This window comes from Bos javanicus, chromosome 1, assembly GCF_032452875.1.
Source record: "Bos javanicus breed banteng chromosome 1, ARS-OSU_banteng_1.0, whole genome shotgun sequence".
NCBI lineage: Eukaryota > Metazoa > Chordata > Mammalia > Artiodactyla > Bovidae > Bos > Bos javanicus.
In genome coordinates, this window is record NC_083868.1 from 132,413,847 (window position 1) to 132,438,543 (window position 24,697).

A 24,697-nucleotide genomic window follows, 5' to 3' on the forward strand; every position below is an offset into this window, starting at 1 on the left:
AATAGATGTTTTTCTGGAACTCTCTTGCTTTTTCCATGATCCAGCGGACGTTGGCAATTTGGTCTCGGGCTCCTCTGCCTTTTCTAAACCCAGCTTGAAAATCTGGAAATTCACGGTTCACATATTGCTGAAGCCTGGCTTGGAGAATTTTGAGCATTACTTTACTAGCGTGTGAGATGAGTGCAATTATGTGGTAGTTTGAGCATTCTTTGGCATTGCCTTTCTTTGGGATTGGAATGGAAACTGAGCTTTTCCAGTCCTGTGGCTGCTGCTGAGTTTTCCAAATTTGCTGGCATATTGAGTGCAGCACTTTCACAGCATCATCTTTTAAGATTTGAAATAGCTCAACTGGAATTCCATCACCCCCACTATCTTTGTTTGTAGTGATGCTTTCTAAGGCCCACTTGACTTCACATTCCAGGATGTCTGGCTCTAGGTCAGTGATCACACCATCGTGATTATCTGGGTCATGAAGATCGTTTTTGTATAGTTCTTCTGTGTATTCTTGCCACCTCTTCTTAATATCTTCTGCTTCTGTTAGGTCCATACCATTTCTTTCCTTTATCGAGCCCATCTTTGCATGAGATGTTCCCTTGGTATCTCTAATTTTCTTGAAGAGATCTCTAGTCTTTCCCATTCTGTTTTTTCTATTTCTTTACATTGATCTCTGAGGAAGGCTTTCTTATCTCTCCTTGCTATTCTTTGGAACTCTGCATTCACATGCTTATATCTTTCCTTTTCTCCCTTGCGTTTTGCTTCTCTTCTTTTCACTGCTATTTGTAAGGCCTCCCCAGACAGCCATTTTGCTTTTCTGCATTTCTTTTCTATGAGGATGGTCTTTAAAGCCACCCAGTTTATGGCATATTCTTATAGCAGCTCTAGGAACCTTGGAAGTGTAAAATATAAGCATAAAAGATGAAAGAATTTACTTCTGTTTTTCTGGCTTCTGACTTTTAAATTCTTTTGTTAGTAATTTTCTTAGTGGGATTGAACATTTATTGCATTTGAAGAATGTACAAATATCATTGTTTTTATCAGAAAAAAAAATTTCCCCCTTTAAGGATTTATTGAAATTTCATTTGTTGCACAGATCAGTACCATGGTCACAGAATGCTCAAACCACCACACAATTGCACTCATCTCACACGCTAGTAAAGTAATGCTCAAAATTCTCCAAGCTAGGCTTCAATAGTACGTGAACCGTGAACTTCCAGATGTTCAAGCTGCTTTTAGAAAAGGCAGAGGAACCAGAGATCAAATTGCCAACTTCCACTGAATCATCAAAAAAGCAAAAGAGTTCCAGAAAAACACCTATTTCCACTTTATTGACTATGCCAAAGCCTTTGATTGTGTGGATCACAGTAAACTGTGGAAAATTCTGAAAGAGATGGGAATACCAGACCAGCTGACCTGCCTCTTGAGAAACCTGTATGCAGGTCATGAAGCAACAGTGAGAACTGGACATGGAACAATAGACTGGTTCCACAGAGAAAAAGGAGTATGTCAAGGCTGTATATTGTCACCCTGCTTATTTAACTTATATGCAGAGTACATCATGAGAAACACTGGGCTGGAAGAAGCACAAGTGGGAATCAAGATTGCCGGGAGAAATATCAGTAACCTCAGATATGCCAATGATACCACCCTTATGGCAGAAAGTGAAGAGGAACTAAAGAGCCTCTTGATGAAAGTGAAAGAGGAGAGTGAAAAAGTTGGTTTAAAGCTCAACATTCAGAAAACTAAGATCATGGCATCTGGTCCCATCACTTCATGGCAAATAGGTGGGAAAACTGTGGAAACAGTGCAGACTTTATTTTTTTTGGGCTCCAAAATCACTGCAGATGGTGATTGCAGCCATGAAATTAAAAGATGCTTACTCCTTGGAGGAAAAGTTATGACCAACCTAGACAGCATATTAAAAAAGCAGAGACATTACTTTGCCTACAAAGGTCCGTGTAGTCAAAGCTGTGGTTTTTCCAGTGGTCATGTATGGATGTGAAAGTTGGACTGTGAAGAAAGCTGAGCGCTGAAGAATTGATGGTTTTGAACTGTGGTGTTGGAGAAGACTCTTGAGAGTCCCTGCAAGGAGATCCAACCAGTCCATCCTAAAGGGAATCAGTCCTGGATGTTCATTGGAAGGACTCACGCTGAAACTCCAATACTTTGCCACCTGATGTGAAGAACTGACCCATTTGAAAAGACCATGATGCTGGGAAAGATTGAAGGTGGAAGAAGAAGGTGAAGACAGAGGATGACATGGTTGGATGGCATCACCTACTCAATGGGCATAAGTTTGAGAAAACTCTGGGAATTGCTGATGGACAGGGAGGCCTGGCGTGCTGCAAGTTCATGGTTTTGCAAAGAGTCAGACACCACTGAGCGACTAACTGAACTGAACAGTCCCATGGAGCTCCAGTATTCTTGCCTAGGAAATTCCATGGACAGAGGAGCCTGGCGGACTACAGTCCGTGGGGTTAGAAAAGAGTTGGACATGATTTAGTGACAAAATAGCAACAAGAACGAAGCAATGTTTTCAACCTTTGGGGGAAAGTTGAACGATCAGTTTATAAAATCAACTGTTTCTTTTTTCATGTTCTTGGATCTTATAGTGAGGTGTGTTTTGTGTACAGTTTGGGAGTTATTTTGGATTTTTCTCTTTACCTCCTAAAATAATATAAATTAAGTCCCAAAATTAATATAGAGATTTATTCTCCACATTCTTCATCTAGCTTCCCCAAATGCCAGTATCTTAATTACCACAGCACAATTATCAAAATCAGAAAATAAACTAATCCATATTATGAACTAGTATGCAGACCGTATTCATATCTCATCAGTTGTCTCACTAACATCCGTTTTCTGATCTAGGATCTAATCCAGGATCACATATTGCATTAGGTTGTTATGCCTCTTCTTGACTGTGGCAGTTTCTCAGCCTTCAGTCTTTCATGACTTTGACCTTTTTGACAAATACCTGGTTTTTATTTTCTAGAATGTCCTTCAGTTTTGGTTCATATGATTATGATTGAACTTAAGTTTTTCTTTTTTGGCAAGAATACAGTGGAAATGAAATTGTATCCTTTTTTGTTCCTCCTATCAGGAGGCTCCTGTTTTTATGTTGTTAAATAATTTTGACCCATTATTGGCACTGTTAACTGATTCCCTGGTTAAGGAGGGCTTGCCAGGTTTCTCCATTGTAGTGTGACTGTTTTCCTCTTTGTCATTAGTTAGTATCTTGTACAAAGGAGATGCTTCGAGCAATACTTTTCGTTATACTTTTGCCTTCCAGTTTTGGTATCCCTTAATGATTCCTGCCTGAAAAAGCAGTTGTGATGTTTATTAAATGGTGATTTTTCTTCTTTTATCATTTCTTATACATTTATTCTACTGTGAGGTAAAGCTTTCCCTTCTCCCCCATTTACTTTTCCATTCAATTTTTATTTGTATCATTATGTACTGTTAGATGATTGTCTTATTTTGGGGGTTGTAATGGCACCCCACTCCAGTACTCTTGCATGGAAAATCCCATGGACGGAGGAGCCTGGTAGGCTGCAGTCCATGGGGTCACTAAGAGTCGGACACGACTGAGCAACTTCACTTTCACTTTTCACTTTCATGCATTGGAGAAGGAAATGGCAACCCACTCAGGTGTTCTTGCCTGGAGAATCCCAGGGACGGGGGAGCCTGGTGGGCTTCCGTCTATGGGGTCGCACAGAGTCGGACATGACTGAAGTGACTTAGCAAGCTATTATAGTTCAGGTTTTTCTAATTATACTAGTCTTCAAGATTTAAAGAATTTTTCAGAATTTAAGATAAAATATTAGTTGTTCGTGGAACAGTAGATTTGAGGAGAACTCACAGTAACTCTCTGGATTTAAAGTAGCAAGACACAATTAGATACTTTAATTATTATTCAAATAAACAATGTTCAAATTTTCTAGTTGTAAAAGAACTTTTCATAAACCTATGCACAAAGCAGTGAATCTGTAAAATTTCATATCTTTTATCTGGTTTGGATCTCTATTTTTTTAACTTGAAGTATTAAATATTGTGGTAGTTTCAGATGTACAGCATAGTAATTCAGCATTTCTGCAGATTATATGCCGTTATAATTTATTATAAGATGATAGATATAATTCACTGTGCTATACTAGTATATCCTTGTTGCTTATCTATTTTGTATATATATATAGTAGTTTGTGTCCCTTAATCCTGCACCCCTAATTTGACTCTCTCCCTTTCTGTGTCCCCTGTGGTAACCACAAGTTTTCTATGTGGGTTTGTGTTGTGTATACATTCATCTGTATTAGTTTTGTAATTCCACATATAAGTTACATATAATATGTTTCTTTTTCTAACTAAATTCACTAAGCATAGTATTCTCTAGGTCCATTCTCATTGCTACAGATGACAGTAGTTTATTTTTTTTATGTGACTGAGTAACAGGCTATTGTATCTTCTTAACCCAGTGTCTGTTGATAGGCACTTGGGTTGCTTCCATGTCTTGGCTGTTGTAAATAGTGCTGCTGTGACCACTGGGGTACATGTATCTTTTCAAGTTAAAGTTTACGGGTTTTTTTTTTTTTTTTTTTTTTTTCGGTATATGCCCAGGAATGGAATTGTTGGATCATATGGTAGTTCTATTTTTAGTTTCTTAAAGGACCCTCCATGCTGTTTCCATGGGCTTCCTGGTGGCTCAGTGGTAAAGAATCCACCTGCCAATGCAGGAGACCCGAGTTCAATTCCTGGGTCAGGAAGGTCCCCTGGAGGGAAAAGTGGCAACCTACTCCAATTTTCTTGCGTGGCAAATCCCTTAAACTGAGGAAAACTTATAGTGGGCTCCGGTCCATGGGTCGCAAAAGAGTAGGAAGAGTAGGACGTGACTTAGCAACTAAGCAGCGACAACTTAATGTTTCCATAGTGCTGTTATTAATTACGTTCCAGTCAGCACTGAACGGACTCCCTTCTCTGTACATCCTCTTTAACATTTATTATTTATAAACTTTTTGATGATAGCCATTCTGACAGGTATAAGGTGATACCACATTGTGGCTTTGATTTGCATTTCTCCAATAATTAGCAGATGTGCCTGTTAGCCATCACTGTGTCATCTTTTGAAAAATTGGACCTCATTCTTTAAAGTTTGTTTAGTCATAAGGATTTATTAAGAACCCATTTCTTCTTGTTCATGTACCCATAGAATCTGTTTTTTCACTGCTTTTATCAAACTGAATAGGCACATATTCCTCCCTCAACAACTAAGAATCTATCATGGATTCTGTGTGTTTTTTCTGTCTTGCTGAATTTCTTAAGAGCAAGCAGCATAAGTTTTCAATAATTATTTTTAATTGTAGAATAATTGCTTTACAGTATTGTGTTGGTTTCTGCCAAACATCAACATGAATCAGCCATAGGTATACCTGTGTCCCCTGCCTCTTGATCCTACCTCCCTTGTCCCTCCCCACCCTACCCCTCTAGGTTGTTACAGAGCCCAGGTGTGAGTTCCCTGAGTCATACAGCAACCTCCCGTTGGCTATCTGTTTTACATATGGTAATATGTTTCCATGTTAACTTTGTTCATACAGCCCACCCTCTCCTTTCCCCCATCCATGTCCATGAGTCTGTTCTCTGTGTCTCCATTGCTGCCCTGCAAATAGGTCATCAGTACCATCTTTCTAGATTCCATATTTATGTGTTAGTTTAGGTATTTGTTTTTCTCTACTTTGTTCTGTGTAATAGGCTCTAGGTTCATCCATCTCGTTAGAAATGGCTCAAATGCATTCCTTGTTATGTCTGAGTAATAGTCCATTGTGGATATGTACCACAGCTTTTTTATCTGTTCATCTGTCAATGGACATCTAGGTTGCTTCCATATCCTAACTATTGTAAATAGTACTGCAGTGAACATTGGAATACAGGTGTCATTTTCAATTTTGGTTTCCTCAGGGCATATGGCTAGTAGTGCAATTACTGGGTCATATGGTGGTTTTGGAGAAGGCAGTGGCACCCCACTCCAGTACTCTTGCCTGGAAAATCCCATGGATGGAGGAGCCTGGTGGGTTGCAGTCCGTGGGGTTGCGAAGAGTTCGACATGAGTGAGCGACTTCACTTTCACTTTTCACTTTCCTGCATTGGAGAAGGAAATGGCAACCCACTCTGGTGTTCTTGCCTGGAGAATCCCAGGGACGGGGTAGCCTGGTGGGCTGCCGTCTATGGGGTCGCACAGAGTCGGACACGACTGAAGCAACTTAGCAGCAGCAGCAGCATGGTTGTTTTATTCCTAGTTTTAAAAGAAATCTCTGTACTGTCTTCCATAAAGGGTGTATCAATTTACATTTCCACCAACCGTGCAAGAGGGTTCCCTTTTCTCCACACCCTCTCCAGCACTTACTGTTTGTAAATTTTTTGATGGAGGCCATTCTAACTGGTGTGAGACTGACTCATTGTAGTTTTGACTTGCATTTCTCTAATAAGGAATGATGTTGAGCATCTTTTCATGTGTTTATAAGCCATTTCTATGTCTTCTTTGGAGAAACGTCTGTTTAGGTCTTTTGCCCAATTGTTGGGTAGGTGTTTTGTTTTTCTCATATTGAGTTGTGTGAGCTGCGTGTGTATTTTTGAAATTAATCCTTTGTCAGTTGTTTCAATTGCTATTATTTTCTCCCATTCTAAGGGTTGTATTTTCACCTTACTTACAGTTTCCTTTGCTGTGTAAAAGCTTTTACGTTTAATTAGGTCCCACTTGTTTACTTTTGTTTTTATTTCCATTATTCTAGGAGGTGAGTCATAGAGGATCTTGCTGTGGTTTATGTTACAGAGTGTTCTGCCTATATTTTCCTCTAAGAGTTTTGTAGTTTCTGGTTTTACATTTATGTCTTTAATCCATTTTGAGCTTTTCTTTGTATATGGTGTTAGGAAGTGTTCTAATTTTATTCTACACGTAGCTGTCCAGTTTTCCCAGCAGCACTTACTGAGGAGACTGTCTTTGCCCCATTGTATATTCTTGCCTCCTTTGTCAAAAATAAGGTGTCCATAGGTGTTTCTTGGGCTTATCTCTGGGCTTTCTGTGTTGTTCCATTGGCCTATATTTCTGTTTTTGTGCCAGTACCATACTGTCTTGATGACTGTAGCTTTGTAGTATAGTCTGAAGTTTGCTCCAGCTCCATTCTTCTTTCTCAAGATTGCTTTGATTATTCTGGGTCCTTTTTGTTTCCATATGAATTGTGAGATTTTTTGTTCTAGTTCTGTGAAAACTACCATTCATAATTGGATAGGGATTGCATTGAATCTGTAGATTGCATTTGGTAGTTTAGTCATTTTCACAATATTGATTGTTCTACCTCAGAAACATGGAGTATCTCTCCATCTGTTTGTGTCATCTTTGATTTCTTTTATCAGGGTCTTATATTTTTCTGTATACAGCTCTTTTGTCTCCTTAGGTAGGTTTATTCCTAGATATTCTTGTTTCAGTGGTGAATGGGATTGATTCCTTAATTTCTCTTTCTGATTTTTCATTGTTAGTGTATAGAAATGCAAGTGATTTTTGTGTAATGATTTTTTATTCTGCAATGTTGGTAAATTCACTGATTAGCTCTAGTAATTTTCTTACTGTATCTTTAGGGCTCCATGTATCATTGTTGTCTGCAAACAGTGAGAGTTTTACTTCTTTTCTAATCTGGGTTCCCTTTATTTCCTTTTCTTCTCTGATTGCCATAGGTAGGACTTCCAAAAAATGATAGTGGTGAGAGTGGGCACCTTTGTCTTGTTCCTGATCTTAGAGGTAATGCTTTCAGTTTTTCCATTGAGAATAATGTTTACTCTGGGTTTATCATGTATGGCCTTTATTTTGTTGAGGTAGATTCCTTCTCTGCCCATTTTTTGAAGTTTTTTTTTTTTAAATCATAAATGGGTATTGAATTTTGTCAAAGGCTTTCTCTGCATCTATTGAGAATGTCATATGGTTTTTATCTTTCCTTTTGTTAATACAGAGTGTCACATTGATTGATTTGTGTATATTGAAGGATCCTTGCATCCATGGGATAAACCCTACTTGACCATGGCAAGCACCATAATTTAAACATTTTTTGATACCAACATTTTATAACATTGCCTTGCATTTTGTAGATCAAATACCATTGGGGGCATTTAAATACCACTGGGGATATGGAATGGAGGGCTCCAGAAGAATATGGTCTTGTCTTTTTAAGTTTGTGGGATTATTCATCTGTGAAACTAAGCATGTAGAAAACTATTCCAGAATGTCTCCTGGAGACTACACATTCATCCCTAAACCAGAGAATAGAAGTATGCATTGTGCAGTGAGAAAAGTTTAATATGTTGCTTTTATTTTGAAAATTAGAATTACTGTTAGAAAGTTAGTTTTGCAAATTAATATTGTACAAGCTGATAAACAGTGAATTGTAAATAAAAGAATATTGTGGAAATTTTGGCAGACAGGTATGTCAGTTAAGTGTTTGCAATTGTATTCTCTCTTGTATACTTAGTACAGGATGATTCAGTGTAAGGAAGTTAATCTCCTTGGTGTTCATTTTTACTTATTAGCTATCTTAAAGGTTGATGGCATTTTTAATCCTATTTAAATTTAGAGCAAGCCAATCAATAACATATTTGTAGTTGGTTAGTTGTATAATTTAATATTTTTAAAGATAATTTTAGAGGGCTAAAAGAGAAGGAAATGGCAACCCACTCCAGTATTCTTGCCTGGAGAATCCCATGTACGGAGGAGCCTGGTGGGCTACAGTCCACAGGGTCGCAAAGAGTCGGACACGACTGAGCGACTTCACTCACTCACTTCACTTAGAGGGCTATATATTTAAATTTATTTAAGTTTAATTTTTTCTTAAAATGATAATGGATACACATTTATAATGCTTTCTTAAAATTTTTGTTAAGTTAGATTAATAATAAAGATGAGCAAATGTCTTGACTCTGCCACAAATCCATGTATTATATTCATGCGGTCTTTGAAGTTTTGTTATTTGTTTCCAGTCTGCTCTGGTCTTGATGTAATACTTTATGTAAGATTCTTTTCTCTTAGTTCCATTTTGTGTTTGTAATTTTACTCCTATTTGTTAGATTTGTCATTTTGCATCTGACTTTGGATTCTGATTCCTTATCAAAACTCTAGTTTGGATCTGTTCAATTGATGCTTTTTTATTTTTCTACATTTTTCACATAGTACACCTGCCTGTTGAACTCTTGAAACTTAACTCAGGAGGCCTCAACCTTCTCTAGAGAGGAACCAGGGGTGAAGCTTACTGTAATCTGACTTCTTTTTGTAGTTTTGGTGCTGTACAGATTTACAGAAATGAGAAATCTCAGTCAAACTAAAAGGCAGTTTTTATGACAGCTATGTAACTGGTTAGAAATTATAGTGAGAAAAAGATCCCATGCACAGTAGCTTTAAAAACTTCCCTTGTGGTCCAGTGGCTAAGACTCCACGCTGCCAGTGCAAGGGCTCTGGGTTTGATCCTTGGTTAGGGAACTAGATCCCATCTGCTGGCACTAAGAGTTCACCTACTACGATTTTTTTTTTTTTTTTGAGATCTCACATGGTGCAACTAAAGCCACATAAATAAATATTTCAAACAAACTTATAAATGAACTAGCAATTTACTTACAACTTTAGTGAGCTTCCCTGGTGGCTCAGTGGTAAAGAATCCACTTGCCAATGCAGGAGATGCAAGAGATGCAGTTTGATCCCTGGGTTGGGGAGATCTTCTGGAGAAGGGAATGACAATCCACTCTAGTGTTCTTGCCTAGAGAATTCCATGGGCAGACCATGCAGTTGCAAAGAGTTGGGCCACAATTGAGCGACTAACACTTTCACTTACCACTTTATTAATGTTTTACACTTGCTAAGAAGCCACCTTTCTGGGTGCCAGGTACTAGACATTTCCTTAAGAACAAGATGAGAAGACATTTCTCCCTGCTGGTGCTGCTGCTGCTAAGTCGCTTCAGTCGTGTCCAACTGTGCGACCCCATAGACGGCAGGCAGCCCACCAGGCTCCCCCGTCCCTGGGATTCTCCAGGCAAGAACACTGGAATGGGTACATTTCTCTCTAGAAGATCATAAAATCTCCTACAGAGCTAGAAATGCAAATGAATTACTTAAATTGCGTGGTGAATTGTTGTGAACTTAAAACTGCCCTAGGAAACTCAGTCAGGGGCTCTGTATCAACTTAGAGGGGTGGGATGGGTAGGGAGATGGGGAGGAGGTTCACGAGGGAGGGGATATATGTATACCTATGGCTGATTCATGTTGAGGTTTGACAGAAAACAAAATTCTGTAAAACAGTTATCCTTCAATTAAAAATAAATTAATAAAAAAGAAAAAGTAACAGAGTGGAGTGACAGAAGTAAGGAGCTGAAAGAAATTTGTGGAACTATTACTTACAAAATAATACATGATCACACACAGACACACACACATAGTATGCAGCAAAAGGTACTCTCAGTGGTACGTACAGCGTGGTATGAAAGCTTATTATAAGTGTGATTCTTAACCCTGCCTAGATTTCAAGAAATTTAGAGCTTTCGAATTTGCTTCAGGAGGAGTAGGGTTTTATTGGGCATGAGGTAGTATTTGCACATGCACAGAAGCAGAAGAGAATTGGTTTTGTCGAGAAATAACAAGCACTTTGAAATTAGGAGTAAAGTAATGGGAGAGAAGCAGTGAAAGTTGCGATTGTAGGAGAGTTTTAAGTTTCTTGCTGTTATCTCTTGGTTTTAGAGTTATAAGAACATAAAGTAATGGAAATATAAAAAGTAAAGGGAAAATGTGACTAGATGTGAAGAAGATAAGAAGGAAGAATTTGGGAAATAGTTTGAGGATGTTTATCATGGAACTGCATTTTCCAAGGGCAACATGTAAAGTTTTGGAAGAGTTCGGTCAAAACAAAAAAATTTGAAGTTCTCTGGATATGACAGGAGTCTTATTTTGGCTTGTCCTTTTTCCTTAGTGCCAGGACATTTTTCTGTGTGGTAGAGTTGTATGTGTGTATAAGATCACTTGTGGGAGGCTTTTTCAAACAACTTTCTTCCATTTCTCATATGCGCTGTTCCTCCATCTTTTCCCTTAACCCCCTTGCTTCCCACTTTCATCTGCCCAACATCTTAATGTCACTGCTAAATAAGTCAGTTACTGAGAATACTACTGTCAACTATTTTTGTGTTTGCTTTTAAAGAAAATGCTGCTGCTTTTGGTTTGTTAACCATCTGAGAATTCTCATGTTCAGTTTTGCAACTACTGCTTTTACAAATGTATTTACATAATATACATGCATGGTCACATAGTTTAATTGAACAAATTTTTACTAGGTTTCAGGCATTAAGAGTATGCTTTCATGTGTGCTAATTTGCTTCAGTCATATCTGACTCTGTGCGACCTTGTGGACTATAGCCCCTTCAGGCTCCTCTCTGTCCATGGGATTCTCCAGGCAAGAATACTGGAGTTGGTTGCCATGCCCTCCTCCAGGGGATCTTCCCAACTTAAGGATCGAACCCGCATCTCCTGCATTGACAGGCGTGTTCTTTACCACCAGTGCCACCTGGGAAGCCCCATTAAGAGTGTAAAATGGGGCAAAAAGAACAGATACTTGGGCTTGCAGAGCTTTATGTTTTTATATACTTCTTTCTGTAGCTCAGTCTTAATATTTTTTAAAGTTATAGGCATTCTTCCAATTATTTCTCTCAGCAACCAAATGAAGCTTTTTTTTTTTTTTTAGTTGCATTATTTCTGTTTGAGAGGTGAGAATACTGAGGCATAGTGAGTTACAGAGTTAGAAAGCTTAAGGCCCAGATGATCTGGATCCAGGGCCCAAATTCTTGAAGCCCTCTGCTATAATTCCTTTTAATTTTAAGGCTTTGTTACCTGGAGATGGTAAAAGAAGGGGATACTTTTTTAGAATATTTGAAGAGAAAAAGAGGACTAATGAACGAGTCAACTTGCTGTTACCAGTGAACTATCCCATTTAGCACGTAATTCAATTTTGGTGTAAGTTGTCTTGTCTCTTTAATATTTGAGATTTTGAGGATTAATGTTTTCCAAAGTTTATTACTTCTCCATTTCCTGTGTCATAATAGTGCCTTTTTCCTATTTGCTTCATCTTGTAGTAGGTATTGCTGTGTAAATTGGAGGTTTGAACTCTATTTTGGCATTCTTTTTATTCACTGAAAGAACTAGAAAAATTTTCTCATTTGTAGGCTACTTTTACTTAGAAAAGAGATTGGTACTTTGTTTTCTTGATTGAAATCTACTTAAATTTTTCATAGTATGATGTATACATTTATGTATTGGAAAATTTTTTTCTCTTAATATCTTTAATTTGCTGTCATGAACATAGGTAACAATCATAATTCTAGTTAAAACAGTAAATGAGTATAACATTTCTGTGTTGGTGCAGAGTAGTACTTCAGATCCCACCTGCAACATTCAGGATCTTCATTGCGAAAAACGCATGGGCTCTCTAGTGTGTGAGGGCTCAGTTGCCCTACAGCATGTGGGATCCTAGTTTGCTAACCAGGGATTGAATCCTTGTCCCCTGCATTGCAGGGTGGATTCTTAAACTCTGGATCACTGGAGAAGTCCACAGTTTCAGAAACACCATTTTAATCATTGTTTTGCTTTGCAAATCCTGTGCCACCCACTACCATCTACCCACATGTGTATGTATATACATATTCACTGCTAAGAGATTCTCTGAGACAGCTCAGATAAAATTTTAGGAGTGATAAAATAGGGTCCTGAATTAATTAGATTGTAAGTCTGCCTGGAGAGTGAAGTCCTCTGATTAAAGACTAGAACTTTGTACTCCACAGGTGATACTGCCTGTAATTGGAAATAAGCTGTGTGATAGATAGTGCTTTTTAACCCTTGTTCTTGAATCAGTTAATGAGAATTTATAAAACCGGGTGTTATTTAGGCAAGATACAGGCTGGTCATTATATTCTGAATTTTATTTTTCTTCCTGTCATCATCTTTGGCACAGTGCATGGTAAACAGATAGGGGCACTGCGTGTTTAAGTAGATGGGGCATTATGCCTCTGTATCTCTGGGTGGACACATGTGCTTAAATCCATGTGAGATCAGAAAATTGACCAAGGATATAAATTAACTCTGTGGAAAACTTTAATTGGCTAATAAGTTATTTACTATTTCTAAAAAAAGACTTTATTTTTAAGAGAAATTTTAGAATCACAGCAAAATTGAATGGAATATACAGAGACTATCCCATATATTCCTTGTCCCCAAGTACATACAGTCTCTTCCACTATCATCATCTTGTACCATAGCGGTACATACACACATAGCGGTGAGTTTAATTGGTGAACTTACACTGACATGTCCTTATCACCCAGAGTGAACATTAGTGTTCACTTTTGGTGTTGTATAAACTATGGCTTTTTATAACTATATCATTACATGTGTCCATCATTATAGTATCATACAAAAAGTTTTACTGCTGTAAAAACCTTTTGTGCTCCACCTATTATCTCTTCTGCCCTGTAATCCCTGGCAACCACTGGTATTTTTAACGTCTCATAGTTTTGCCTTGTCAAGACTGCAGTGTAGTTGAAATCATGGAGTATGTGGCAGTTTCAGATTGACTTCTTTCAGTTACTAATATGCATATGACTTTTCCTGTGTCTTTTCCTGACTTGGTGACTCGTTCCTTTTAGTACTGAGTAATATTCCATTGTCTGCATGTACCATAGTTTATTTATCCATTCATCTCCTGAAGAACATCATGGTTCCTTCCATGTTTTCACACTTTTGAATAAAACCACTAAACATCTTTATGTAGGTTTATGTGTGAGGACGAGTTTTTACTTCCTTTGGATATATACTTTGGAGCATGATTGCTGGAACATATGGTAAGAATATATGGGGTTTGTAAGAAACTGCCAGACTGTCATCCAAAGTTGCTATACCATTTTGTTTTCCTGCCAGCAGTGAATTTCTGTTGTTCCATTTACTTGTCAGCATTTGGTTTTGTCAGTCTTTTGGCTTTTCACCATTCTGAGTGTAGAAGTATCGTACTGTTTTTTAATTTGCAGTTCTCTAATGACATAGGATGTTAAGTATCTTTTCTTTGCTTATATGCCAGCTGTGTAGTTTCCTTTGTGAGGTGTTCGAGTCTTATACCCATATTTTAAGCAGGTTATTTGTTTTCTTATTGAGTTTTAACACTTCTTTATATATTTTGGATGCTTAAGATATTAGATTAAAAACATATTGAAAATATTAAACAAAAATGTCTAGAGAAATATTATTTCCCTGTCTGTGACTTGTCTTTTCATTTTCTTGACAGTCCTTTGCTGAGCAGAAGTTTTAATTCTAGTAAGTCCAGTTTAACTATCATTTTCTCCTCATAGTTCGTGCGTTTGGTGTTGTATCTAAAAAGTCATCACCATATGCCTAAAAAATCATCACCATACCCAAGGTCATCTGGATTTTTCCATATGTTATTTTAAGAGTTTTACTTTTGAGTTTATATTTAGTTCTTTGATCCATGTTGAGTTAATTTTTTGAAGGCTTTAAATTCTTTCTTTCCCACATGGATATCCAATTTTAACATCATATGTTGAAAAGATGATGTTTTCTCCATTATATCACTTTGTTCAGTTGTCACAGATCAATTGACTATTTGGGTGGGTTGACTTCTGGGCTCTCTGTATTATTTTATTAATCTAGTTGTCTATTTTTTTTGTCACTATCATAGTCTTGATTGCTATAGACATATTAAAGCAAATCTTAAATTCAGATATTATCAGTCTTCTAATTCTGTTCTTGTTTTTGAATATTGTTTTGCCTATTCTAGATCTTTTGCCCTCCAAATCAACTTTAGCACCAGTTTTTGATATATAGAAATTAACTTCTTATGCAGTCAACAGGGAATGTGTTGAATCTATGGACCAAGATGGGACTGACATCTTGACAATTTTGAGTCTTCCTATCTGAACCAGGAATAGCTATCTGCTTATTTAGTTCTTGGGCTTCTCAGGTGGCGCAGTGGTAAAGAATCCACTTGCCAGTGCAGGAGATTCCAAGGACACAGGTTCCATCCCTGGGTTGGAAGATTCCCCTGGAGTAGATAATGGTAACCTGCTCCAATATTCTTGTCTGAAAAATTTCATGGACAGAGGAGCCTGGCGGGCTATAGTCCATGGGATCACAAAGACTCAAGATGCAACTGAGCACATATTTAGTTCTTAGATTTTTCATTGAAATTTTGGAGTTTTCCTTGTCTAGATCTTGTCCATATTGTTTTGGATTTATATTCAAATATTTATCTTTCTTCTGGTGCTGATGTAAATGGTTAGATGGATAGACAACATCACCAAATCAATAGACATGAATTTGAGCAAACTCTGGTAGATAGTGGAGGACAGAGGAGTCTGGTGTGCTTCAGTCCTTGGAGTCACAAAGAGTCAGACATGACATAGCGACTGAACAATGTAAATGGTGTATTAATTTCAAATTTCATTTGTTCATTTTATATATGAAAAATGGCTTTTCAGTTTTTTCAGGTTTTCTATATAGACAGTCATGTGATCTGCATACAAAGAAAGTTTGATTTCTTCCTTCCTGGTCTGTATACCTTTTATTTCCTTTTCTTATTGCTTTAGCTTGAATTTCTAGTACAGTGTTCAAAAGGAATGGTAAAAGATATCTTTGCTTTGTTCTTAAGAGGGCTAGTTCTTCCCATTATGTATGTGTTAGGTGTAAGTTCAGAAGTTCCCATCTATTTTAGTTTAGTGAAAGTTCTTTTAAAAATTATGAATGTGTGTTGGATTTTATGAAATGTTTTTCCTGAATTTATTGATATGACTGTGTGGCTTTACTTCTTTGCCTCTTGTTATGATGGGTTCCATTATTTGATTTTCACATTTTAACTAGACATGTGTACCTGGGATAAAGGACGTTATTGGTGGCTCAGATGGTAAAGAATCTGCCTGCAATGCAGGAGACCAGGGTTCGATTCCTAGGTCAGGAAGATTCCTTGGAGAAGAAAATGGCAACCCAATCCAGTATTCTTGCCTGGAGAATCCCATGGACAGAGGAGCCTGGAAGGCTATAGTTCATGGTGTTCATTTCCAAGACAAACCATTCAGTATCACAGTAATCCAAGTCTATGCCCCAGTCACTGATGCTGAAGAAGCTGAAGTTGAACAGTTCTATGATGACCTAAAAGACCTTGTAGAACTAACACCAAAAAAAAAAAAAAAGTCATTTTCATCATAGGGGACTAAAATGCAAAAGTAGGAAGTCAAAAGATACCTGGAGTAATAGACAAGTTTGGCTTTGGAGTACAAAATAAAGTAGGGCAAAGGCTAACAGAGTTTTGCCATGAGAATGCACTGGTCATAGAAACACCCTTTGCCAACAACCCAAGAGATGGCTCGACACATGTACATCAGCAGATGGTCAGTACTGAAATCAGATTGATTATATTCTTTGCAGCTGAAGATGGAGAAATTCTATACAGTCCGCAAAAGCAAGACTGGGAGCTGAATGTGGCTCAGAGCATGAACACCTTACTGAAAAATTCAAACTTAAATTGAAGAAAGTAGGGAAAACCACTAGACGATTCAGGTATGACCAAAGTCAAATCCCTTATAATTACACGGTGGAAGTGACAAAGAGATTCACGGGATTAGCTCTGATAGAGTTCCTGAAGAACCATGAACAGAGTTTTGTGACATTGTTCAGGAGGCAGTGATCAAAAGCATCCCCTAGAAAAAAACATGCAAAGAGGCAAAATGGTTGCCTGAGGAGTCCTTACAAATACTGAGAAAAGAGAAGCTAAAGGCAAAGGAGAAAAGGAAAGATATACCCATCTGAATGCAGAGTCAAAAGACTAGCAAGGAGAGATAAGAAAGCCTTCCTTATTGATCAGTGCAAAGAAATAGAGAAAAACAATAGAATGGGAAAGACTAGAGATCTCTTAAGGAACATTATAGAGAACCTGAAGCATTTCATGCAAATACGGGCATAATAAAGGACAGTAATGGTATGAACCTAACAGAAGCAGAAGATATTAAAAAAAAAGGTGAGTACAAAGAAGAACCATACAAAAAAGATATTAATGACCCAGATAACCACGATGATGTGATCACTCACCGTGAGCGAAACATCCTGGAGTGTAAAGTCAAGTGGGCCTTAGGAAGCATCACTACAAACAAAGGTAGTGGTGTTGATGGAATTCCAGATGAACTATTTCAAATTCTAAAAGATGATGCTGTGAAAGTGCTGCACTCAGTATGCCAGCAAATTTGGAAAACTCAGCAGTGGCCACAGGACTGGAAAAGATCAGTTTTTATTCTAATCCAGGACAGGGGAAGTGCCAAAGAATGTTCAAACTACTGCACAGCTGGACTCTTCACATGATAGCAGAGCTCAAAATTCTCCAAGTGAGGCTTCAACAGTATGTGAACTGAGAACTTCCAGATGTTCAAGAAGTGTTCAAGATGTTCAGATGGATTTAGAAAAGGCAGAGGAACCAGAGATCAAATTGCCAGCATTGGTTGGATCATTGAAAAAGCAAGAGAGTTCCAGAGAAACATCTGGAACATCTGTTTTATTGACTACACCAAAGCCTTAGACTTTGTGGATCACAACAAACTATGGAAAGTTCTTAAAGAGATGGGAATACCAGATCACCTTGCCTGCCTCCTCAGAAACCTGTGTGCGGGTCAAGAAGCAATAGTTAGTACTGGACATGGAACAACAGACTGGTTCCAAATTGGGAAGGGAGTATATCAAGGCTGTATATTGTCACCCTACTTACTTAATTTACATGCAGAGTACATCATGTGAAATGCTGGATTGGATGAAGCATGAACTAGAATCAAGATTGCCAGGATAGATACCAATAACCTCAGATATGCAGATGACAGCACCCTTATGGCAGAAAGTGAAGAAGAACTAAAGAGCCTTTTGATGAAAGTAAAAGAGGAGCGTGAAAAAGTTGGCTTAAAGCTCAGCATTCAGAAAACTAAGATCATGGCATCCCGTCCCATCACTTCATAGCAAATAGATGGGGAAACCATCTAAACGGTGGCTGCAGCCATGGAATTAAAAGACACTTGCTCCTTGGAAGAAAAGCTATGGCCAACTTAGACAGCATATTAAAAAGCAGAGACGTTACTTTGCCAACAAAGATCCTTCTAGTCAGAGCTGTGGTTTTTCCATTAGTCATGTGTAGTTGTGAGAGTTGGACCATAAAGAAAGCCGAGCGCCAAAGAATTGATGCTTTTGACCTGTGGTGTTGGAGAAGACACTTGAGAGTCCCTTGGACTGCAGGGACATCAAACCAGTCCATCCTAAAGGAAATCAGTCCTGAATTTTCATTGGAAGGACTGATGCTGAAGCTTCAATATTTGCTACCTGATGCTAAGAACTGACACATTGGAAAAGACCTTGATGCTGGGACATATTGAAGGCGGGAGGACAAAGGCTGACAGAGGATGAGATGGTTGGATAGCATTACCGAATCAATGGGCGTGAGTTTGAGGAAGCTCTGAGAGTTGGTGATGGACAGGAAAGCCTGGAGTGCTGTAGTTCATGGGATTGCTCATGAGTGAGCAACTGAACTGAACTGTACATGGGATAAATCTCGCTTGTGGTACATAATTTTTAAAATACATTTAAAATTTTTGATTTGCTATCACTTTGTTGACAGTTTTATATCTGTGTTGATGAGAGATAGAGTGGTCTGTAATTTTCTTGCAGTGTGTTTATCTAATTTTGATGTTAGGGTAATACTGTCTCATAAAATGAGGTAGGAAATATCTCCTCTCCTTTCATCTTTTGGAAGATATGGTAGAGACTTGGTTATAGCTTCTTCCTTAAATGTTAGAATTTGCCAGTGAACCTATCTGGGTTTGGTTCTTTATGTCGTGGCAGGTTTTAAAATATTGATGCAGTTTCTTTTATAGATATAGGCCAGTTTATATTGCCTGTTTCTTGTGAGTTTTGGCATATTTTATCTTTCAAATATTGGATCCATTTCATCTCTGTTTCACATCTTGTGAGTATACTCGTGGTATTCTGTTATTACCCTTTTTGTGTTGTCGTTTTCTGTTTACATTCCATTTTTTATTTCTGATATTGTGTCCTTTTTTCTTAGTTAGCCTAGGTGGATGTTTATTATTTTTTATAGATCTTTTCAAAGAACCAGTATTTGGTTTTAGTCATTTCCATAATTTTTGACTTACTATTTTACAACTTCTTTGCCTTTTGCTCTAGTTTTTATTATTTCTTTTCTAACGCTTAGTTTTTATTTGCTTTGTTCTCCCCCGCCCCCCCTCTCGCCCCCCCAGTTTCTTAGGTTGGAAGATTAGACGATTGATTTTAGATTTTCTTCTTTTCTGCTACATGCAGACAGTGCTATAAATTCTCTGTAAGCTGCTTTGGCTGCATCCTAAAAATTTTGATGAGTTGTATTTTCATATTCATTCAGTTGAAATGTTTTAAAATTTCTGTTGAGATTTCTTCTTTGACTCGTGCTATTTAGAAGCATGTTGTTTAATTTCCAGGTGTTTTGTGATTTTTCCAACTATCTATTAATGATTTCTAATTTAATTCCATTGTAGCCTGAGAGCATGCATTGTATGATTTCTCCTTTTCCAAATTTGTTAAGGAATTTTTTATGGTTCAGAATGTTATCTGTTCTGATGAATGTTCCATGTGAGCTTGAGAGAAATGTGAATTCTGCTGTTGTTGAATGAAACAGTTTATAGATGCCAATTAAATACAGTTGATTGATCGTGTTATAGAGTTCACTTGTGTCTTTATTGATTTTCTGCCTGCTTTTTACTATTTTTGTTGCCGTTCTTTATCCCTCAGAAGTTTGACAAAATGAGAGGAACAGCTCTTTTACATTCTGTTTTGAGTGTGAGAACTGATGGGAGAAGTGAAAGAGTTAGGAGCCCTGAGAAGAAGTGCTCAGCTTAGAAGATAACCTTGGGAATGATGAGAAATGTACCTTTAGAGTGAGAGAGAGAGAGAGAGAGAGAGAGATGTATGTGCTTTTTCAGGTGTAGTATCTTTCCAGGTGGCTCAGTGGTAAAAACTGCCTGCCAGTGCAGGATATTTGCGTTTGATCCCTAGGTCAGGAGGATCCTTGGAGGAGGGCAAGGCAACTCATTCCAGTATTTTGGCCTGGAAAAAATCCCATGCACAGATGAGCCTCATGGGCTATAGTTGGGTCGCAAAAAATTAGACACAGCTGAGCATGCATGCATCTTTAAAACCAACATAATTCAGAAAGAATGGGGAATATTCTTTATTGAAAGTGAAATTTAGCACAGTGTCTAGCATGTAGGTAGATGCTTTAATGAATGTTGGATGTTCTCAGTAAAGAGGAAAAAAACAATACCAAGTTAGTTATAGAGTGATACCAATTTATGGGTGACTACTATAAAAATGAAATAGAGGACTATATGACCAATGATAAATTTATAAGATTGCTGGAATGACAAGAGAAATGTTTAGAATGGCTTATGAAAAACGTAGTAAGTACAAACAGGAGTTTTTTGTTTTTTTGATTGCTTAACTGATTTTAATAACATGACATAAAGCCCCTACACTTGATATAATTGTTATGCAAAATACATAGATGAATACTGTCTTCTTTTAAAAATATAAATAAGCAAGACATGAAAATAGGCAAGTTTCCATTAAATAAATGAAAATTTAAAAAAAAGTTTTGCTTTCCATTTCATTTGAAGAAGGGAAATTATCATTTTAAACAAAATACAAGTTTATTAAACTAAAACATATAAAATGTTTAACTTTCATAAGTTAAAATGTTTAACTTATATAAAATGTTTAAGCTTCAAGGTTTATGTTACTCCCAGATTTTGCATGTAACTGACAGAAGATGAGATGGTTTGGATGGCATCACTGATTCAATGGACGTGGGTTTGGATAGACTCTGGGAGTTGGTGATGGACAGGGAGACCTGGCCTGCTGTGATTCATGGGGTTGCAAAAAGAGTCGGACATGACTGAGCAACTGAACTGAACTTTCAAATCTGCTAACACCCACTGAATTGATTCCATTCTGGATTCTAAGGCGTCAGTTTCTTCTTGCAAATTTTTCTTTGCTTCTTCTAACATTTCTTGTGTTTCTTCTTGAGAATGATTAATGAAAACATCGCCAATGTGATAAGGTGTCATTAAGCAGTTGTCATCTGCAAGCATGATGTCCTCACAGACATCTTCTAAATTTTGGAGTTGTTTCTTTTTTACTTCTATTTCTTCCTTCAGCTCTGTGATTCTACTTGTATTCTGTGCAAATTTTTTTATCTTTTGTTGATCTTCAAAAGTGATATTGACATCTTCTGCAGCTGTCTTCTTCATGGTGGCTGCCATCTTGGTAAACATGAGTTTTAAAGCTATGATTAGAACAGAAATAAGATTAAAGGATGGTAAAATGTTAAGTGAAAAATTGGTATGCATCATTTTTATATACCTTCTCCACCAAGGGAAATTTTTTTCCTTGAGAGCTGTAGAGAGCCAAATATACAGGTTTATAAGACAAAGTTGGTTGTGTTTAGTAAAATGAGACTTAATTAAAAATGGGGAATAGAGAATGAGAGTGCACTGGGTTATTTTACTTAAGTAAAGTACTCATAAAATGAGATTCTCAAAATTTTGCAGATGTCCTGAAACTATCACTAGACTTCTTGTTTCTTGATCCCAAAACCTGGTGTTCATATGTGCTAAGTTGCTTCAGTTGTGTCTGACTCTTGGCAGCTCAGTGGACCATAGCCCATCAGACTGCTCTGTCCCGGCAAGAATACTGGAGTGGGTTGCCTCGCCCTCCTCCAGGAGATTTTCCTGACTTCAAGGATTGAACTCATATCTCTGATGTCTCCCTCATTGGCATGCGGGTTCTTTACTACTAGTGCCACCTGGGAAGCCCCTAAGGAAAAAAAAAACCTAGCAGTGGACTTTACTCTCTGAGCAAGAATATTAAATGCAGGAAGGTAAGCTGAGTGTTCTGCCTTTTAATGTTGTATTGGTATAAAACTAAAACTATAGTAGGTTTATGCTTAGCTGCTCAGTTGTGTCTGACTCTTGCAACCCCACAGATTGTAGGCCTCCAGGCTCCTCTGTGCATGGGGTTTCCCAGACAAGAATACTGAAATGGGTTGCCATTCTGTTCTCCAGGAGATCTTCCCACCCAGGGATCGAACGCGGGTCTCCTACATTGCACGTGGATTCTTTAAGAGCTGAACTACCAGGGAAGCCCCATACTGTGTTTATGTAAGTTTAAAGTATATATTAAAATGTTTTTCTGATTAAGGAAGACAGATCCTTAAGGATCTAAATACACTTATGACACATAAGTATTAACAAATGGTATAGAATTTCCACAGTGCTTTTTCCAAGTAAAAAATGTAAATTGCATATAAACATGTAAAGCATTCCATAATTGTATTTCTTATTAAACTTGTGTAAGTTTGTATACTTATAGAAATCAGGTATTTTGTTTATTCTCACTTTTTTCTTTTTCAAAATATTGTAGTTACTCATTTTAGTTCCTTTCTGTTTTGAGAATTATCTCAGTTATTTGAGATTTTATTTGAGAATTAAATGAGTTTCTGCAGACGATCCTGGTTGGATTTAGAAGTTAGTTGTCATTTGGATATGTTGTTCAACCCCCAGATTCTGTTATGCTGTCGCTTTCTAGTCAGTCCTCTTTTACCCCAGTCTCTAACAACCACTGGTCTGTTCTGTTCTGTGTGGTTTTCTAACAATGTCTTGTAAGTGGAATTCTACAGTAAGTACATAGTCTGTGTACTTGAGACTCATTTAATTGTTGAATAGTATTCCATCTTGTGAATGTGCTATCGTATAATTATAATCTTTTACTTAAGGATAGTTTGGAGATGTTTGGACTCCCCTGGTGGCTCAGACGGTAAAGCGTCTGCCTAAAATGCGGGAGACCCAGGTTCAGTTCCTGGGTTGGGAAGATCTCCTGGAGAAGGAAATAGTAACCCACTCCAGTATTCTTGCCTGGAAAATCCCATGGACTGAGAAGCCTGATAGGCTACAGGGCATGGGGTCGCAAAGAGTTGGACACAACTGAGCGACTTCACTTTCACTTTGGGGATGTTTACAGTTTCTGGCAGTTATGAATAAATTACTACGAGCATTTGATTATTAATGCACTTTTTTTTTTTTTTTTGTAAGAACATAAGCTTTCTTTGAACTTTGCCACCTAGGAGTGGCATTGCTTTCAGTTCCCTTCAGTTCAGTCACTCAGTCATGTCCGACTCTTTGCAACCCCATGAACCTCAGCACGCCAGGCCTCCCTGTCCATCACCAACTCCTGGAGTTCACTCAGACTCTTGTCCATGAGTCGGTGATGCCATCTAACCACCTCATCCTGTGTCGTCCCCTTCTCCTACTGCCCTCAATCTTTTCCAGCGTTAGAGTCTTTTAAATTATTCAGCTCTTTGCATCAGGTGGCCAAAGTATTGGAGTTCCAGCTTCAACATCAGTCTTTCCAGTGAACACCCAGCACTGATCTCCTTTAGGATGGACTGGTTGGATCTCCTTGCAGTCCAAGGGACTCCTATTAAGAGTCTTCTCCAACACCACAGTTCAAAAGCATCAATTCTTCAGCACTCAGCTTTCTTTATAGGCCAACTCTCACATCCATACATGACTACTGGAAAAACCACAGCCTTGACTAGACAGAGCTTTGTTGACAAAGTAACATCTGCTTTTTAATATGCTGTCTAAAAAAAAAAATAATAATAATATGCTGTCTAGGTTGGTCATAACTTTGCTTCCAAAGGAGTAGTGTCTTTTAATTTCATGGCTGCAATCACCATCTGGAGTGATTTTGGAGCCCCCCCAAATAAAGTCAGCCACTGTTTCCACTGTTTCCCCATCTATTTGCCATGAAGTGATGGGACCAGATGCCATGATCTTAGTTTTCTGAATGTTGAGCTTTAAGCCAACTTTTTCACTCTCCTCTTTCACTTTCATCAAGAGGCTCTTTAGTTCTTCACTTTCTGCATAAGGGTGGTGTCATCTGCATATCTGAGGTTATTGATATTTCTCCCGGCAATCTTGATTCCAGCTTGTGCTTCCTCCAGCCCAGCGTTTCTCATGATGTACTCTGAATATAAGTTAAGTAAGCAGGGTGACAATATGCAGCCTTGAAGTACTCCTTTTCCTAATGGAACCAGTCTGTTGTTCCATGTCCAGCTCTCACTGTTGCTTCCTGAACTGCATATAGGTTTCTGAAGAGGCAGGTCAGGTGGTCTGGTATTCCCATCTCTTTCAGAATTTTCCACAGTTTACTGTGATCCACACAATCAAAGGCTTTGGCATAGTCAATAAGGCAGAAATAGATGTTTTTCTCGAACTCTCTTGCTTTTTTGATGATCTAGTGGATGTTGGCAATTTGATCTCTGGTTCCTCTGCCTTTTCTAAAACCAGCTTAAACATCTGGAAGTTCACAGTTCACGTATCACTGAAGCCTGGCTTGGAGAATTTTGAGTGTCACTTTACTAGCATATGAGATGAGTGCAATTGTGCAGTAGTTTGAGCATTCTTTGGAATTGCCTTTCTTTGGGATTGGAATGAAAACTGACCTTTTCCAGACCTGTGGCCACTGCTGAGTTTTCCAAATTTGCTGACATATTGA

General features: G+C 37.9%; 2 protein-coding genes across 3 annotated transcripts in view; one reads left to right on the forward strand and one right to left on the reverse strand.

Moving 5' to 3' along the window:
* The window catches only part of STAG1 (STAG1 cohesin complex component), a 499,240-nt gene that overhangs the window by 106,848 nt on the left and 367,695 nt on the right, over positions 1 to 24,697 (forward strand). The window contains exon 2 of one of the 2 annotated variants that reach the window (XM_061427685.1): positions 22,204 to 22,299. The exons of the other annotated variant lie outside the window; for it this stretch is intronic. The gene's annotated coding sequence lies outside the window, so the exon portion shown is untranslated. The remainder of the gene's footprint in view (positions 1 to 22,203; positions 22,300 to 24,697) is intronic. 2 annotated transcript variants of the gene reach the window in all.
* LOC133253953 (prefoldin subunit 4-like) lies at positions 20,559 to 21,450 on the reverse strand. The gene has a single exon (XM_061427818.1). The coding sequence runs from the start codon at positions 21,412 to 21,414 to the stop codon at positions 20,938 to 20,940; it is 477 nt and encodes a 158-aa protein (XP_061283802.1). The 5' UTR covers positions 21,415 to 21,450; the 3' UTR covers positions 20,559 to 20,937.

What these genes read in the sequence shown, in the direction of transcription:
- LOC133253953 (XM_061427818.1), bottom strand. Translation starts at nt 21,414, where the DNA reads ATGTTTACCAAGATGGCAGCCACCATGAAGAAGACAGCTGCAGAAGAT.